We start from the raw sequence: 15,797 nt of genomic DNA on the forward strand, positions 1-15,797 counted from the left end.
CATTGGCCTGGTGCAAGCTTAGGGCAACCCACATGGGATGGTAGGAAAGCACATGCTGCAAAATAAACTTGCAATAAGGAGATTTCAGTGGGTCTGAGGTACTGGCTGGTGGCTTTATCTATTCCAGGCAAACCGCACTGCTCTGCAGGGAAAATCTGCACGCTGCTGCTTTCTTTTTACTGAGACTTTCCAATTCTGGGAGCGGGTGACCCCTCATTTGTGCATCTCCCCGTCTTCTCTTGGGCTGAGTGAGGATGAGGAACAGTGTGTCTGAGGGGAGGAAGGGCTGTCCCAGCTCGACCCGAGCCTGTGCGCTTGCACTTCTTGCCTCCTGGACCGTGCTGGCTCTCCTAGCCCTCTGCTTCTCTCCCTTCTGCCTCAGCATGAAGCTCCACGGCGCGATCCTGGGCTCTCTGCTTCTCCTGCTGCTGGCCAGCTGTGTCTGCACGCTCAAGACCTCCGCCATCGACCTGCGGACCTTCGTCGGCTGTGCCGTGCGTGAGTTCACCTTCCTGGCCAAGAAACCCGGTTGCAGGGGGCTGCGGGTGACGACGGACGCGTGCTGGGGACGCTGCGAGACCTGGGAGGTGAGGCTGCGCCTGGGGCTGGCACCCACATCCCGGGGTGCTGCTTCCCCCCCGCCTCAAGAAAAGCCCTCGAAGGAAACCCACCAACCATTAAATAGCTTGCAGCTAGCTACTAAACAGGCAAGGGCTGGGACCAGCCCCACGACCCCCTCGCTACCGCTGCCAGCAGCGTTTGCTGTCGGTTGTTCCCTCCCTCCACCCGCTGCCTCAAAGGGGGATGCACATCATGTGCTGATATTAATGAAGCACTTATGTAATACTCATTATGCAATTTGAAAGCCTCTTACAGCCTGAACACTTAAGGAGAGGAGGCCTTTATTACTTTACTGGAGAAAATTCCTTTGAGATTAAGATGGAGCTCCCAATTGATGGGTAATATATTTTGTTCCAAAAAGCAAATCCCAAAGATGATTTCTGTTTCTAATTTGGTCCTGTTTTAAGTCACAGCCCTGTATAAATATGAAGTAGTTATGTTTTGGGGGTGTACAGGGGGAGAAAGAAAGAGCATAAGTACATCTACACACACTTCAGAGAACAAGTTTCTGGCTCTCTTTGCCTTTCTGCCACTGGAAGTCTCAAGGGGCCAATCCCAGTTTAATTTATTCAGGGAAGCCTCGAGTGACTCCAGGGGGATTTTGTCCAAATGAAAACAAGGGCTCTGTGTAAGTGACCAGAGGAGGAGCCAGGGGCTGTGTGCCAGCTCTGACTGCCCTCTTTCGCTGCTGGGTGGGATGAGGGGAATGGCCGCTGGTGGCCAGATTTACCCGTTGGGATAATGTTCCTTCGAGGGACCACTTGTCACCCAGTTCCCTCCACCCCCGAGCTCCTCTGACAGCACACACATTGCAGAATCTCTCACTGTACTGCAATACCACTGGGATGTAGTTAAGCTGAATGCATCTGTTTGTAGGCTCAACAGCTTCTAGAAAGCACCGTGATATACTTGGATGGGGGGGGGTTAGTAAGAGGGAGGGAGTCTGGATATCTTCTTGCTGAAACGTTGCATCTGTTCTTTTCCATGCCATCATTCTCGGTTCCCAGAGCAGGCTTTACACAGCACAGAGGGAAAGAAAGAAAGAAAGAATTAAAATGTCTCCTGGCTGTGTTACCTTACGCTGTTTCCTATCTGTGGAAGGGAGAGGATGACAGTGGGCTCCCATTCCTGATTGCACTGCCCCTTCTTGGAGTCTTTGGAAAATGGGTGTCCCTGTTGAGGAAAAGCTCCATTTTCAGAGAAAGCAATGCCACTGCGATACCACATGGGAGTGTGGGTTTCAGGGCCTTCAGGCTCCCATTGTCTCCTGATGGCTGAGGTCTCTGGCCAAGCTGTTTTTCCCATGAGGAACTGCAGAATTCTATACTGGCCGCTGTGTCGAGTGCATCTCCCATGGTGTGTATCCTTTGGGCTTTGTAGAACATGCAGCCTAACTGGGAAGACTGGTCTGGCTGAGAAAAAAACCCAGCCGTTTGGCACCTGGATGCACCTCTGCTCCTAGGCAGCTCGTGCACATGGAAGGGTTTCCAGCAGAATCCATTTTCTTTGATGGAAAATCAATCCTTTTGGAAGAAAGCAGCTGCTTTTGGCAAACATGTGTTTGGTCGAAACACTAGTGTTCTGCTGAAAACCAGCTTTTTGGATGGGCTTTTGTCTTCCGTCAAGCAGCTTTAATTGGAGCTTTATGCTTTAAACAAACAGAAACACGCACATACACCCACCCCCTTCCATGGCAGGGCTCCAAGAGGCAGGTGTTGAAGGATGTAACCTAAAAATTATTTCCATGGCCCCTTCCACCTGATCCAGTGGCTCCCCTATTTACACTAAATGCCCTTGTGGAAACTGGGACTCCAGATGTTTGTCTTGCTTCTTGCCTGAGGCCAGCATTTCTCTCCCCCTCCAGAAACCGGTGCTGGAACCGCCTTACATCGAGTCTTACCACCGTGTTTGCACCTACAATGAGACCAAGATGATGACGGTGAAGCTGCCCAAGTGTGCCCCTGACGTGGATCCCTTCTACACCTACCCGATGGCCATCCGCTGCGACTGCGACATCTGCTCCACTGCCACGACCGAATGCGAGACTGCCTGAGCTCTCCTTTCCCAGGTCAGCTGAGGAGGGGCCAAATTCTTCCCTGGCTTCACACCCCTGGTACCTCCAGCATTACAGAGGGTGTAAGTCAGTCCAGAATTTGATCTCATCCTGTATTGCTCCTAATCATTGACTTTTCCGGGCAGATGAGGCTTAATCCCCTCTCCTCATACTGTTCAAAGCATTAGTGCTGTAGAAAAGTAGTACACAGCCTTACAATAGTAAATCCTGTGGTAGAAAAAAATGATGCAGTTTCCCTTCCTTACAGGCTTTGCACACTGTGTGACCTTTCTTCATGCACAAAGTGCACATGGGCTCAACAAGTCACTGAGGGGTGGAAACAGGCCACAGAGGCATTACTGCCTCTGTAACAGTCTCTTTGTTCATGTCGGGTTTTAGTTCCTTCCCAGTAATGTAAATGCAATTGCCAACATTTCTGCCACCTCACCCCCACCATAGTTCTTACCCTGAGGTCTATCAGGAATAACAGTCAAAGAAAAGGCCTAAGGCCAGTGAAATGGAAATGGGTATCCAAATTGCTACCTTGAAATTAGGGTGAATGCATACTCAGCCCTGACTCAGCAAAGTACATAAGCTCATGATTAAGTGTTTTGCTTAATATCAGTGGACTTTTACAGTTAAGCACGTAGTTCAGCACGTAGTTCAGTGATTTGCTTAACTGGAGCTATTTTGTTGAAAAAAAAATCTTGCCTCACAAGAGACAGTTCCTTGAAAAAAAGAGAGAAACGCATTAAATCTGTAAAACCAAAAGTGCGTATCTTCCCATCTGCTTTTGTCCAGGGATAGGAGGGGAACTGACTTCACGTAGAAACAGCGAGACTCTGCAGAGCCCAAGGAGTCTCTCCTGACAATTTCCAGAGTTAGAGGGACGAGGCCAAAACACGAGGATCGTGGTTTGGTTTCAGCGAGCCCCTGGCTGAGGTGGTGGGAAAGAGGAGGCCACAAAGGGTGTTCCCACACTTCCCTGCACTGCTGGGCTCTGCGGAGACCTGCTCCTCCGAGGATGCGCACAGAGCTGGGGGGCAGCCAGCTGTGCTCGCAGGAAAGCTGTGGGGTGGCCAGTAATGTGGCCAACGTGGGTGAGACAAGCCCAGGACGGGGAAGAGAGCAGACATGCCAAAGGATGGTTCACACCTCCTCAGACTCATTATGTACAAACTAGGGGACATCTGGGAGCTGCTGCAACACCTCCCCGGTGACCACGGCCACAGAAGTGCCTTTGTCCTCTGATTCCCACCTGCAGGAGGACAGATCCACGTTCGTCCCTTATTTCTCCCCTGAACAAAATGGGAAATTATGTGAAAGTAGGAAGATTTGCCAAGTGGGAGAGGCTCACAGGAGCTTACAAAACAAAGACACCTTCTCGGATAGCCATTAGGAGAGAATTGCTGCCGAGAGTAATATCTGCACCTGCCTTCCCCCCAGTTAAGTGTCTTGTCTTCTGGATGCAGTCGCCTTCATTTCCTGGGATGCATGGTTGGAACTTCCCCAAGTGTCCTGCCCTCACTGAGACAGATTTAATTTAACTTGTAATTTATTAGTTGCTGTCATTTTTTTTTTTTTCCGTCTGTGGAATTGTAAAAGCTGCACTGTGGTTGAGTAGGAAGGAGGCGATTTTATCACTCTGCCTTCTGTAATTCTGAATAAAGACTGCTGTGTCAAACAGCAGCAGGAGCAGGTTTCTGCTGATGGAGAGTTTAACTGCCCTTTAAAAAGACCTTGTGTTTTGTTTCAGATTGCATCTCACAGTCCCTCTGATCTTGTTATTGTTCTAAGTGGTATCACAACTATTATGGGAAACCTGCAAATTATTTTGTGTCCTTAATAAACCTCAAAATTGTAGTATGAAAGCAATTTAAAGCAATGTGTCCCTCTTTATTGATGTGTAGAGATTTCCCAACGTAGAATATGTATAAGCTCCTACAAGCTCTTTGCCAGAGCTGTGAACACCTGCAAAACATCTCCTTGATGCTGATGTGAAGTCATTTCCTTCGCTGGATTTCTCTCACGGAATCCGGCTGTGCTATAGTCTCAGGGTTAGAAGTAGGGTTAGAAAGTGGCAAACTTCCTTCCTTTGCAGCCAACGGGAAATACGGGCTGTACCCGGATACGGTGAGACAGGAGAAACCTCAGCAAGTGTTCAGAAGAAAACACTGCAGGGTGTGAAAGAGGGTTTTGACTAATGCAGTAGCAGCCAGACTGGGGGGCGGAAAAGGAAGAGTGGGAAGGATGTATTGACTGAAACCAAGCTAACGCTTCTAGATGGTCTTTTAAGGAGGTGAGTAAAAGTGAATGGAGGTGCTGTGGATTTGCTGTGGGTGACAAAAGTACAGTCAGCAGCAGAGCCCACCAACCCATTTGACTGATGCACATCCCTCTTCGTCCAGCTCTGCTGGGATCCCACGAGTGGTCACACAACAGTGACTTTTGAGGAGCCAGCTTCATTCCTGCTGCTGGTAATTGCAAATCTGGGGCTTTTTTCCCAGAAGTTATTACACTACGTGGTCTTCGTTCTGTTAAATTCCCACCAATTTTGATACTTGTGACCAGATCTTTTGGCTTTCACATCCTTTATGCTGCAGCTCAGATGATATGACCTGCTCAGAATTTGCAGGCAGTCAATACAGCCCACAATTTTCAGAACATGAGAAGCCCCTTCCCAGGCCACCTTCATCACCTTGGGGGCATTTCAATGCTCTCTAAAGCTACAGATTTAAATCTCACCACCACACTTGTCCAAAGCAGTTAAACAGCCCTTCTGTCTTCAGTGCATAAGTTTGCAAGGACTGTTTGTCACAGATGCTGTCACATCTCACATATTATCTCTCCCATGAAAACCCCTACTGGTTTTTTGTAGCACATCAGCTGTCCCCTTTACCTGGACACCGACCACCAGCACCAGACAAAAATCCTCACAGACTGCAACGTGGACTTCTTAAAAGTGTCATTTGCCACTGCACATTTAATCTGGCATGACTTTCACTGCCAAAAAGCAAGGGAAAGAAATTTTGCTCTATGTGTATAAGGGGAACTTGATTTCCCTGGGAGAATTGTACTTGCAAAGCAGGGAGCAAGAGAGAAGCTCCTTTGCAAAACCTCGCTGTTGAACCATTCACAGTTCTGCAGCCCCAGCTTGAAATACCTGCTGCAGTGAAAGGCTTTCTGCAAGAAGGGAAATGGCTGCATCTGCCTGCTCAGGAAGGGGAATGTGCAGATACGGAGAAGACATGACCGTGCAACTTGGGGGCCGTACTTGGCTCTTGGCTCCATTACAAACATGCCAGGTGAGGAGAGGCAAATCAGCGGATTTCTTTGTGCCTCAGTTTCCCTTCTGGACTCTAGGAGTGATGATATAGCTTATTTTTCCCCCGCCGGTGTGTTTTGGAGCGTATAGGCTGTAAGGTCCCTTGTGATGAGTCGTATCTGTATCCTGCACAGCACTCAGCTTCTCAGGTTTGCTGTCGGGCTTGTAACCTGAACAGCAATAGCCACAGTCATGCAGTGCTTTGATTTTTCACAATACTTTCTTATTATATGAAGGTTACAAAAGCCCACTGGGTCTTGAAGTTCAGCTCCCCTCATTCCCGTGCTGCAGTTGGTGTGCCCAGCCAAACCGACCATGTCAGAAATCAGTATATTTTACCCCAGCTTCAAACCTGAGTTTCAGCAAGAGGGAGGGCAGGAAGCCTCCCCGGATGCGTGTTTCCTGCACTGACTGGATTTCTCTTTGGGGGACGGGACAGGCAGCTCCCTCCTGCTCTCATTGTACTCACATGAAAACATAGGAACCCCCGCCCTGGGTCGGAGCAAGGGGCTGTCTCGCCCGATATCCTGCTGCTGACAGTAGCCAGCAGTGGATCCTCAGGGAAATATGAAAGCATCACGGCTCTACAGAGGTATCTTTCCCTGGCTATATCCACCCAGCTTTAGTGGGCAGCAGTTTAGGAAGTTTCTGCTCTGGAGGATGCATTTGGCACCTTGTTATTATCCTCCACGCTGCTTGTTCCCAGACAGTCTGGCTGTGGAAAGTCTGGGGACTAATACCAGCTTCCTCCAGGGGCAGGTAAATGAAATATATTCCAGGCTGCATGCTGTGCCCTCTTGAATTGTCCTGGCTTCTCTGGGGATGTATCCGTTTAGAGCAGCCAGGGATTTGGGCTGCAGTGCCTTTTTGTTAGGAATAGACCTTGCCACCCTTTGTCTTTGCTCTGTGAGTGGGTGCCCCAGGCAAGAGCTGGTTAAGCCTGCTGAGGTTCACAAGCTGCAGGAGCATGATAAGAGCCTTTCTCTGGCAAAAGTTGCTTTGGCCCAATCAGTGTTAAGGATGTTGTTCAGGAATGGTGGGATTTATAGTCTTAATTTGAAGACCAGACTAGCTGGCCAATGGGATTGCTTCTGGTCTTCAAACCAGTGGTAATGAAAAGCTGGGTAACAAAGGCACTATCTTATTTTTTTCCCATTTCAGTTTTTACTTTTTTTAAAAAAAAGACTCACATCTCCACATTGAATCCCTGGAAGACTGGACCCAGTCATATTCTTGATTTCAGTCCAGCATTTAAGGGCTGTCTTTCCTCATGTAACTTCTTCAGCCCCTTCAGCATTTAATTTTCTCTCCTGACTTTCCCTGCCCTGTCTGCTGGGCTGAAGGTTACACAGCTCATCATCTTCTTTGCCATCAGTAAGGGTTTGTTGGAGGGTTTTGCTGTCCATGTGTTAGGTTTATCAGGGAGTAACAAACTCCCCTCAAAACTCTTAGTGCTCGGGCTAACGCTTTTCCTAGCTGCTTCACCAAGAGAGCTCCAGTGCCTGCAAGGCTGCTGCATGCTGCCTTCTCTCCAAAACACTTTGAATATTCACTTCAGGGAGGAAAAACCGTCCTCTTATGATGCTATGATATCACAGTGGAGACCACAGACAGTGGTGCCAAGAACACCTTATTAAAATAAAAAAAAAAAGAAAAGAAGTTCTATCTAAAAGAGCATTCAACCAACCACCTTAATATTGGTGGAAGATGGGAGACTAAATATCTCCAAGCCAGTCACTAAGGGATACCCTGGGACCGGAGTGAGCTGAAAGCTGAGTGCCAGCACGAAGCCAGACCTACAGGTCCCACATCTCCACCTTCCCATGTTTCCAAGCTGCAGAGAATTTGGTAAAGCAGCAGTTTCCCAAGAGGAACATGCCTGAGATGAGCAAATCTCTGTGGGAATCACCTCCTGTTTGACTTTCTGCAGGTGGCACTGGAAGGTGCAGGCAGTTCCAGGACCATCCAAAAGCAGCCCTATGTGTTAGTATGTGTTTTTCCTCCCTGTAATGTCCCACAATGTATATGGGATTAGCATCTAGGAAAAGAAACACAGCACCACACCTTCTCAAAATGATGCTATCAAAATACTTAGTAACACATTTATTTTGTTAAAATAAACTATGTACAATAGACGATATTAATGTGCAGTTACAATATACAATAATTACATGTTTAAAAGAGGATAAGCAAAAAAGTACAGAATCATGTGCTGTAAATAGGAAACTAATACTGCTTACATGATTTTTAAACTATGCAAAACATAATTGCTGGAAAACTGAATTTCCTTGGTTTGAAATTTTATTGCTTTGACATGAATTCTGAAGGTTAATCTTTGAAAAAAGATATACCACTCACAAGTAAGTCAGACATAATGTTTTAATACTTATCCTTTGGTTTTACCAGCCCCATGCTCCAGCGATATTGCACACAGCAACTTTTAAGAGAGAAAAATTCAGCTGCTCGCATCAAATAAAGTAAATGACTTTTTCTTAACTTGCTAAGAACTGACTGATGATGTGTTAGGTCCTGATCTGTGCTGAGGTCATTACATCTGCTTCACAAACTCAGTTAGAATAACTTGTTGCACTGCTACTTTGAAGTATTGCTGAAGCACTACGCAAAAAGAAAGGAAAGAAATTTTCTGGTCTTTGTGTTCTCAGAGGAGCAGAGAATCTCTTTGCAGTGAAATGCTTGTGTTTGACAAGTGCATCAACATCATAACAGGTTAAACTGGATTCAGTTGTCCTTGCACTAGAGGACAGTTCACGTCCATCTCCCTGCTCCTCTCCGCAGCCTTCTTTGAAGCCCTGCCAGTCTCAAGGTGCTGCTGAGCCCCAGGTATCCTGGTGTGACTCCAGGGAGGGACCTCCGAGCTCTTGCGCCATAACTTGCTGGGACAGCACGGACACCGTGCCATGCCTTGCTCTGTAGCGTTTCCCATCTGGCAACCTGGGCTCACCACCTTGGATCACTTCTGCTCATGGGGGAAGAAGACCTTGCCAGTGTCTTTCCCCTCTCACGCAGCTTTATGTTATTGCTTATTAATGAATTACTATTTACAAGTTTGGGGAAAGTTTCAGCTCATTTACTCCATACTGACAAGGCAGTTCAGTGCCTGCCAGTTCTGTAATGCAGTTAGAGCAGCTGCCTATTTTGGGGAAAAGTGTTGGGAGACACGATATGACAGTCATACTATGGATATAGCTTACACCCAAACTACTTTGACAGACATTAGACAAAAATTTCTACATGTTATCAGTACAAATAACTGCTCTGTTGGAAGATCTGGAAACTGTAGACTGGTGACAACTGTTTACTCGGAATTCATTAACCTCCAATCAAAGTCAAAATTCACCAGAGTTGGCAGGAGCGAGAGCTCAAACTGATCTTTGGCAAAGCCAAATGCAAAATTAAATCTGGCATCCTGAATTGGATGAGATGAAATTAAGTGACAGCAATGAGTGCAGTGTCAAACTCAGCAAAGATACCCATTTGTCTTGAATATTACACTGTTAATGTAATCATTTTCATCCTCAGCCTCAGTAGTGATTGAAACGAGGAGTTACAAATCCGTCTCCAAAGCTCAAGCTAAAGATCAGATCAGCAAAGTCTCCAGATGCCTAACTTCTTTCGGGAGTCCACAACCAGCAGCCAAAAGGTATAAAAGATTCTTGGACCTGGCTCAGCGTATCTGTGTGCTCAAAGCTTGGTCAGCCACAATAAAGGGCAGAAAAGGAGGAAACGTAAAGACTTTCAAATGCTTTCCACATTAGTCATGTGTGGACCCCATTGAAATTTTCCATTGTCTTCATGAGAATTGAAATGAAGCCAACATACAGCACCTTTGAAAATCCCACCCTAAAATTAAAGTTAGAAGCAGCAGCCAAACACTGCATTACGGTCTGCACATTCTGGAAGGGGGTGGGGAGCATGCTCAAAGCTATTTTTATTAACGTGTTTTCAAAGTTAAAGTTATTTTTCACCATTGACAGCAATTCATATGTTTTTTGCTTGTTGCTCTGTGGTATATGGGTTTGTGAGCTTATTTTCCTCTTACAATGAGGTTCTGACTCTTTTTGCTATTCTGGTGGGCTTCCTCGAACTGCCCAGGAAAAATAGATTGTTGTTTATATGTTTCTGAAAGTTTTAACTGAAACAAAGAAAAGAATATAAAGTTTTTTTTTTCATCCTAGTTATGGGCATCCCCTTAACATCTTAAAATTAAATTTAAGTTTTAGGATCAAACAGACTAATTGTGGCTCTGGGCCCTGATTTTGCAGCTCTCCCCCAAAGCAGAAGTGTAGATGCTATTCTATTGCATTCATTACTTCCAATCAGTGTTTTTGTCCCAATTTTTCAATGCAAAATTATTTCTATTCGTGTTTTGTTTTGATACGTGAAGACAGCTGAGATCACAAGCCACTACCGAAATCAGTGGGAGGCTTTTTCCTGCTTTCAGAGGGTCTTTATTCACTAAGAGGAAAATAAACATTTATAGTAGTGATTTGTCTTCATTTTTACACAGAGCTCAAATGTGTCTAGAAGTTATCTGACGTAGGTCACTCCATGCTCACCTCCTGTCGCAGCAGATGCTCCTCCAGTCCTATAGAGTTGTGAACCAAGAAAATGCTGTTATTTCCAGATTTTTTTTTTTTTTTATATAGGATAAAACACATTACAAATCCTTTTCAGGGAAAAGGAAAATACAGGGAGAAAGGCATGTACAGCCAGATTCCTGCATTCTACCAGTTTATTGAACAAATGGTTCCTGGGCCAACATGAGCATATGCTGATTGCTTTGCTGGAGAAGACAAATGTGCTTTTAAACAAGCCTGGCTTGAGACAGATTGATGCCATTGCAATTTATTTTTAATTCAGATGAAGTTTCAGTATGGTGAATCAAGAAGTATTTGCTGTGCCACTTGGGAAAAAAAGCTACAGAAAAGGTCACGGACTGTAAGCAAGCTATGTTAGCAAATGTGCATCTTTCATGTCTGAATTAGAGGGACATTTTTCTGAGGACATGGCAGCTTGCATGGTGAAAATACATCTGCTAGACACATATCATTTGTGTAATTAGCTACTGCATCACTTGCTGTGTATGAAGCTGGGTGTGATGAGGGGAGGCAGCAACAGAAATTGTTTGCAAGAACTTCTGCAACCTTTTCCAAGCTCCCGTAAAGGGTTCTCAAATTGGGTCTCTGGAGTCTTGGGACAATATCTTGGATGGGATCTTGACAGCTTGCTGTCAATGGGAAGTGAAGCCCATGCATCCTTGTCAACAGACAGTCACCGGTAGGGAAATGTTTGTTCCCTGTTGCTCTCTGTTTGCTACAGTGATTTTCCCACCCTTGGGGTGGGTTTTTAGCCACTTGCCTAGAGTTGCGTTGCAGCCATTGTTCCTGGGGGAGTCCTGCTTGGTTTGTGTAGCAGCATGCCCAAGGCTTGTCTCCTTTCCCAACTCATTTCTTGGTTCCTTAGAGATGGCAGATACCAAAGAGAGTGTGGTGCTGAGCATGACAGAATACCAGGTGATTTGTACAGTGTGTGGGGAATGGGAAATCACTGCTTTTTGGGGAACACAGGCCACTAGAGCACTAGAGCTGCTAGAAGAGGTTTTCTTCTACATTAACTACCAGGGCAGGTCACCAATGGCCATAAATCAGCCTCCCTTATTTACAGGAACGGTATCATTGGGATTGAATGAGACATGAAGAGGTTAGAGACAATTTCTTGTGAAGTAAGATGCTCTTCAGTATGAGGAAGACTGCAAAAATCTGGCCCCTTAATAAAAGAATTTGGAATAACTTTATTGCATACTAAGATGCAGCGCTATATTTAATTCTATGTTTATTTTGAACTGAAGCAGTGCTTTGAAAGAGAAAAAAGGTGAGAAAGATTAATGACAGCTGCTGAAATGATTGTTTTGATTGTCATGCTGGACTCGGAGTGAATTCTGCAGTTCCCACCAGCAAGAAGAAGATTTGCATCAGGACCAGCATGTGTGGAAATCGAGGGAAAGATTCACATCATGCTGAATTCAAGGCAATGCGAGGCAAGAGCTTGTAGTTGTTTGCTCTTCATAAGCTACATACTACTGTAACAGTAGATATTTACAGGGCAGAGAGAGAAGGTCTGGGAGCATTTGGTATGTAGGACAACCAGGGGGAGGTCATCTTGAGAACTTCTCCCCACCGCTCCTGGAGGATATATGTACCTGGGACTTCTTATACTCGGTTGAACAAATGCTCCTGGATGGACCCGTGTGGTGTTAGAGCCTTGTTTCTGCATTCTCCTCAACTTTTCTGAGCTCTCGGAGGCACAGGACAAACTGTGGGAGTCTTTGTGGGACCTCCTTCAGGTCCTGCTGGAAGTGGTGATATAGCACAGGATTGCCCCAGTTCCACTGGCCTGGTGTTTTAGCAGCACTCTGAAGGGCAGAGGCATCTGTGGGTTGTTTTAATGTGATAACAACTCTGTAATGTCTTGAGATATCTCTCTAATACCTAATATCTCTAATGTGTCCTTGCAGGAGTTTGCATGAAAACCCTTTGGGAACTCTGAAACTACAACTGCAGGTTAACAACTCCTCGTAGAACATTAAGGTTTCAGAAGAGGCCAAAGGAGATGGGTTTTACAGGATCTAGCAGATTTCTTGTAAGCTGTGAGAGCTTTTGAAATGATAGCAGAATATTAGCAAAAGCAGCTCTGTCAGGAAAGGTTTTGACGTCAGTTGCATTAAGAGGACATTGTCAAATAGGTTCCTGGGATGGTCTATAGCCTTTACGACTCTCCTAACCGCGTTCCTTTGAAGGTGAAATTGGGGTCTGATTTCTAGCTCATCTTACAGTGAGAAACCCCATCTCCTTTCACCCGGCAATCCTTTATTGATTTTCCTCTCTTGTTACTAATGGTCCTCGAAAATAACTCGAAGTTTGTATCTGTTGCCTTATGCCTGTGCTTGCGCTGTGTCTGGTGTTTTGATATTTCTGAAAATAAGCTTTGCTGCCTGTTCACACACCATCTGCTGGCTTTTAGAAAAGGTATTAGGTATGACTTGCCAGATAATCAATGACTCTCCTTACATCTGCCTACAATCCCTTTTTAAAGCCTATTGGCCTGTGCTATTCCTGCCTCCCCAAAATAATACTGTAACAGGGCAGATCCTTGAGTAAGTGCCACATTGCATGGATAAGTGTGTGTACATAACCTAACACAGGAATAATGTTTATGGGACCTGCATTAACCATGGCTATTTTTAAAACATTTATTTTTGTTGGAAGAGAAATTAAAAACAAATGGAGTGCAGAGGCCATTTCTCAGTGGATTGTGACCACCCTCCCTTGCAGCTCCCAGTTGTCAAATTTTGGACACAATCAGCTTGAAAAACTTGAAATTTTACTGCCTCACAAATGTGATGTCCTTGGTTTTGTAAGTGCAGATAAAACCCTGGTTAGTCTTAACATTTTTTGTATGCATATGAATAATTTTCTATCTGCTTTTGCTGCTATGCAATGATTTGTGCAAGGTGCTGCAGTTGAATACATTAGGACAGTAGCATTTTAGCTTCTACATCACCATATATTTTTTAGTTAATTTTCCTCAAACCACTGCATTTATGTTAATGCCACAACTTCCTATTTGATTTATGATTTTATATGCCTATCCTATGCCATCCCATTAGTATTAATAGACACCCCTGATACGTGGTGGCACACAAAAATATCATTTTATTATTTGTGGCTTTCTCTGAGGCATGCCGGGAATGCTATACTGCACTTTTCCAGTGTGCTCATTATTTTATGATAAGCTCAGCTGTCAGTCTGGTTTTCTATTTCCTGTGTATTTTGTGAAGCTCTAAGAATATCTGGCAGCTCCAACCTGAGTGTTTGCACTGCGCTTCAGCTAAAACAGACTTCACTTACTTTAACCAGAGACTTGTATATAGGCTAGCGCTCTACAGCAACCTACGTGAGCTAAAACTAAGTAATCATCCGATTTTATTTCCACTGAAGTAAATGGCAGCACAGTGAAGGTCTAATTTTCTCTGAAATCTGTTGAAAGCTTTTTGTTCGTTTGTTTCAGTGGCCTTCCAGTCATGTTGTAAGCCAACAAACATTACCTAAATATTTCTTTATTTAATCCGCTCCTAGTTTTCCTCGTACTCCCCTAATACTCTTTACACATTATAGTTCAGCTGATTGCCGGTGTCCCAGATGTGCGAATACTCACTGCTCGCCCGGGGACAGCAGCACAGCCTCTGCGGCACGACATGAACTCCTTCACCGGGCTTCAGCACTGTCCTCCCTCTGAGCTGTGCTTTATCGGCCAGTCCATGTGAAGCAAATGTCTGGGACATAATAAAACCAAATATAAAATATGAGCAAAGAATGCCAGCAGTGAAGAAATCTTCCTTTTGTCTGTCTTTGATTTAGCACAACTTCGTTTTCATCCATGCTTGTGTGCAGCGGGAAAGAGGTGGTGGGTGAAAGCCGGCTGGGTAACAGCAACAGGGCGTTCGCCTCGAATTTGATTGCTTTTATCAGAGAGAACTGTTGATTTCTACCTGGAAACTTTTTGGGATGTCAGAGCTGGTTTCTGTAGGCGTCCATGGTAAACTGAATTTATGCTAAAGGAGGAGCTCGGATCCATAAGCCTCCGTGACTGCAGGACTGGGCACTGCATCATGCTTGTTCCCTTCTCTGCCCAAGGGTGCAGTTCCTAGAGTCCTGCTGAAGTCCCTAATGGCTCTGAGTAACACCAGGCCTATAATTCACCACTAATCATGAGTTTTTCTGGTTGCATGTGTGTACTCAGCCATGCTGCTGTGCTTCTGAAGAGGAGCGGGCTGGCAGTCCCCTGGAGTGGGGTACGGGGGGGTGCAGGGCACGTGTCCCTGGGCTGCGAGGGTGCACTGCTGTTACTTGCTTATGCCTAGCACTTCTGGAAACACTGACTGCAGACACTGCTTTTGTGAGGAGTTACAGCAGAGGTCTTCAAATCTATATTTGCTGGCACTGTGATTTTCTGCTTGGGGAATGAAATCCGTTACAAGACAGTCTCGTGGCATTGCCAGGGTACCCGAAGGCAGATGCAAGTAACAAGACGCCCTTTGAGTTCACCTCTGAGCATCTGTGTTGCTGTGATATGCAAAAGTACAGGCTCCCTGGAGAGGCTTTAGTGAAAAGGCACGCTTTCTTCAACAGCAAGGAGAGCTAACAGGCAGCTTCCCTTCCCTTAAGGTCTGGAATTCCCATCTCTGTGCTGTCTGCTGTAGCCCATCATCTGCGACTCGTGTGAAAGTTCACTCCCCAGGACTGCAGCCACGCTGCAACTTAAAACAGCACTCACAGCAATGAAGATGGAAAAATGGGAGCAAAGAAAGTAGTGAATGGGAGGAGGGAGGCTACAATAAATCAACATGTTTCCAACTCCACTTTGGTGAGTGTTTTTACATGAGATACCCCATGAAAAAAATAATCTTAAGGCAATTGGACCACCTTAAAGCACTTGAAGTGAGTATGACCTTTGGCTTTTTGGTTTTTGCTATTTTTGGCTGCTGGGTGAGATGTAGAAATCCAGCTGATCTATAAGGTAAATTTTCAGTTGCCATGGCAATGTCTCTCTCTCTTCATGTTCTCAGTTTGGAAGGGAGATTTTTCCGTGCTGCTATTTCATGTCTAGGGCAATATTCTTTGGTGGCAGAATTTCTTTGTTTCAGTACATTAATGCTACAACTCTGTTCTTCCTTTCTCAGCTTATGGAAACATGGCTCAGCCTGAACATTCCCCTGTA

The 15,797-nt window shown here is 45.4% G+C and overlaps 1 protein-coding gene across 1 annotated transcript; it reads left to right on the forward strand.

The window, feature by feature from the left end:
- The first annotated feature begins 383 nt into the window (after positions 1-383).
- GPHB5 (glycoprotein hormone beta 5) lies at positions 384-2,674 on the forward strand. Its single transcript, XM_010584151.1, has 2 exons — positions 384-587; positions 2,486-2,674. Exons 1-2 carry the CDS (start codon positions 384-386, stop codon positions 2,672-2,674), a joined length of 393 nt encoding a protein of 130 aa, XP_010582453.1.
- Positions 2,675-15,797: the final 13,123 nt, after the last annotated feature.

The sequence above is a fragment of the Haliaeetus leucocephalus genome, unplaced genomic scaffold (genome assembly GCF_000737465.1).
Source record: "Haliaeetus leucocephalus isolate CR32 unplaced genomic scaffold, Haliaeetus_leucocephalus-4.0 Scaffold944, whole genome shotgun sequence".
In the NCBI taxonomy this organism is placed as follows: domain Eukaryota; kingdom Metazoa; phylum Chordata; class Aves; order Accipitriformes; family Accipitridae; genus Haliaeetus; species Haliaeetus leucocephalus.

Excerpts from the sequence above, each read along its gene's own strand:
- GPHB5 (XM_010584151.1), top strand. The coding sequence starts at position 384 with ATGAAGCTCCACGGCGCGATCCTGGGCTCTCTGCTTCTCCTGCTGCTG. Across the intron at positions 588-2,485 it reads GACGCTGCGAGACCTGGGAG|AAACCGGTGCTGGAACCGCC; the intron begins GTGAGGCTGCGC and ends CTCCCCCTCCAG.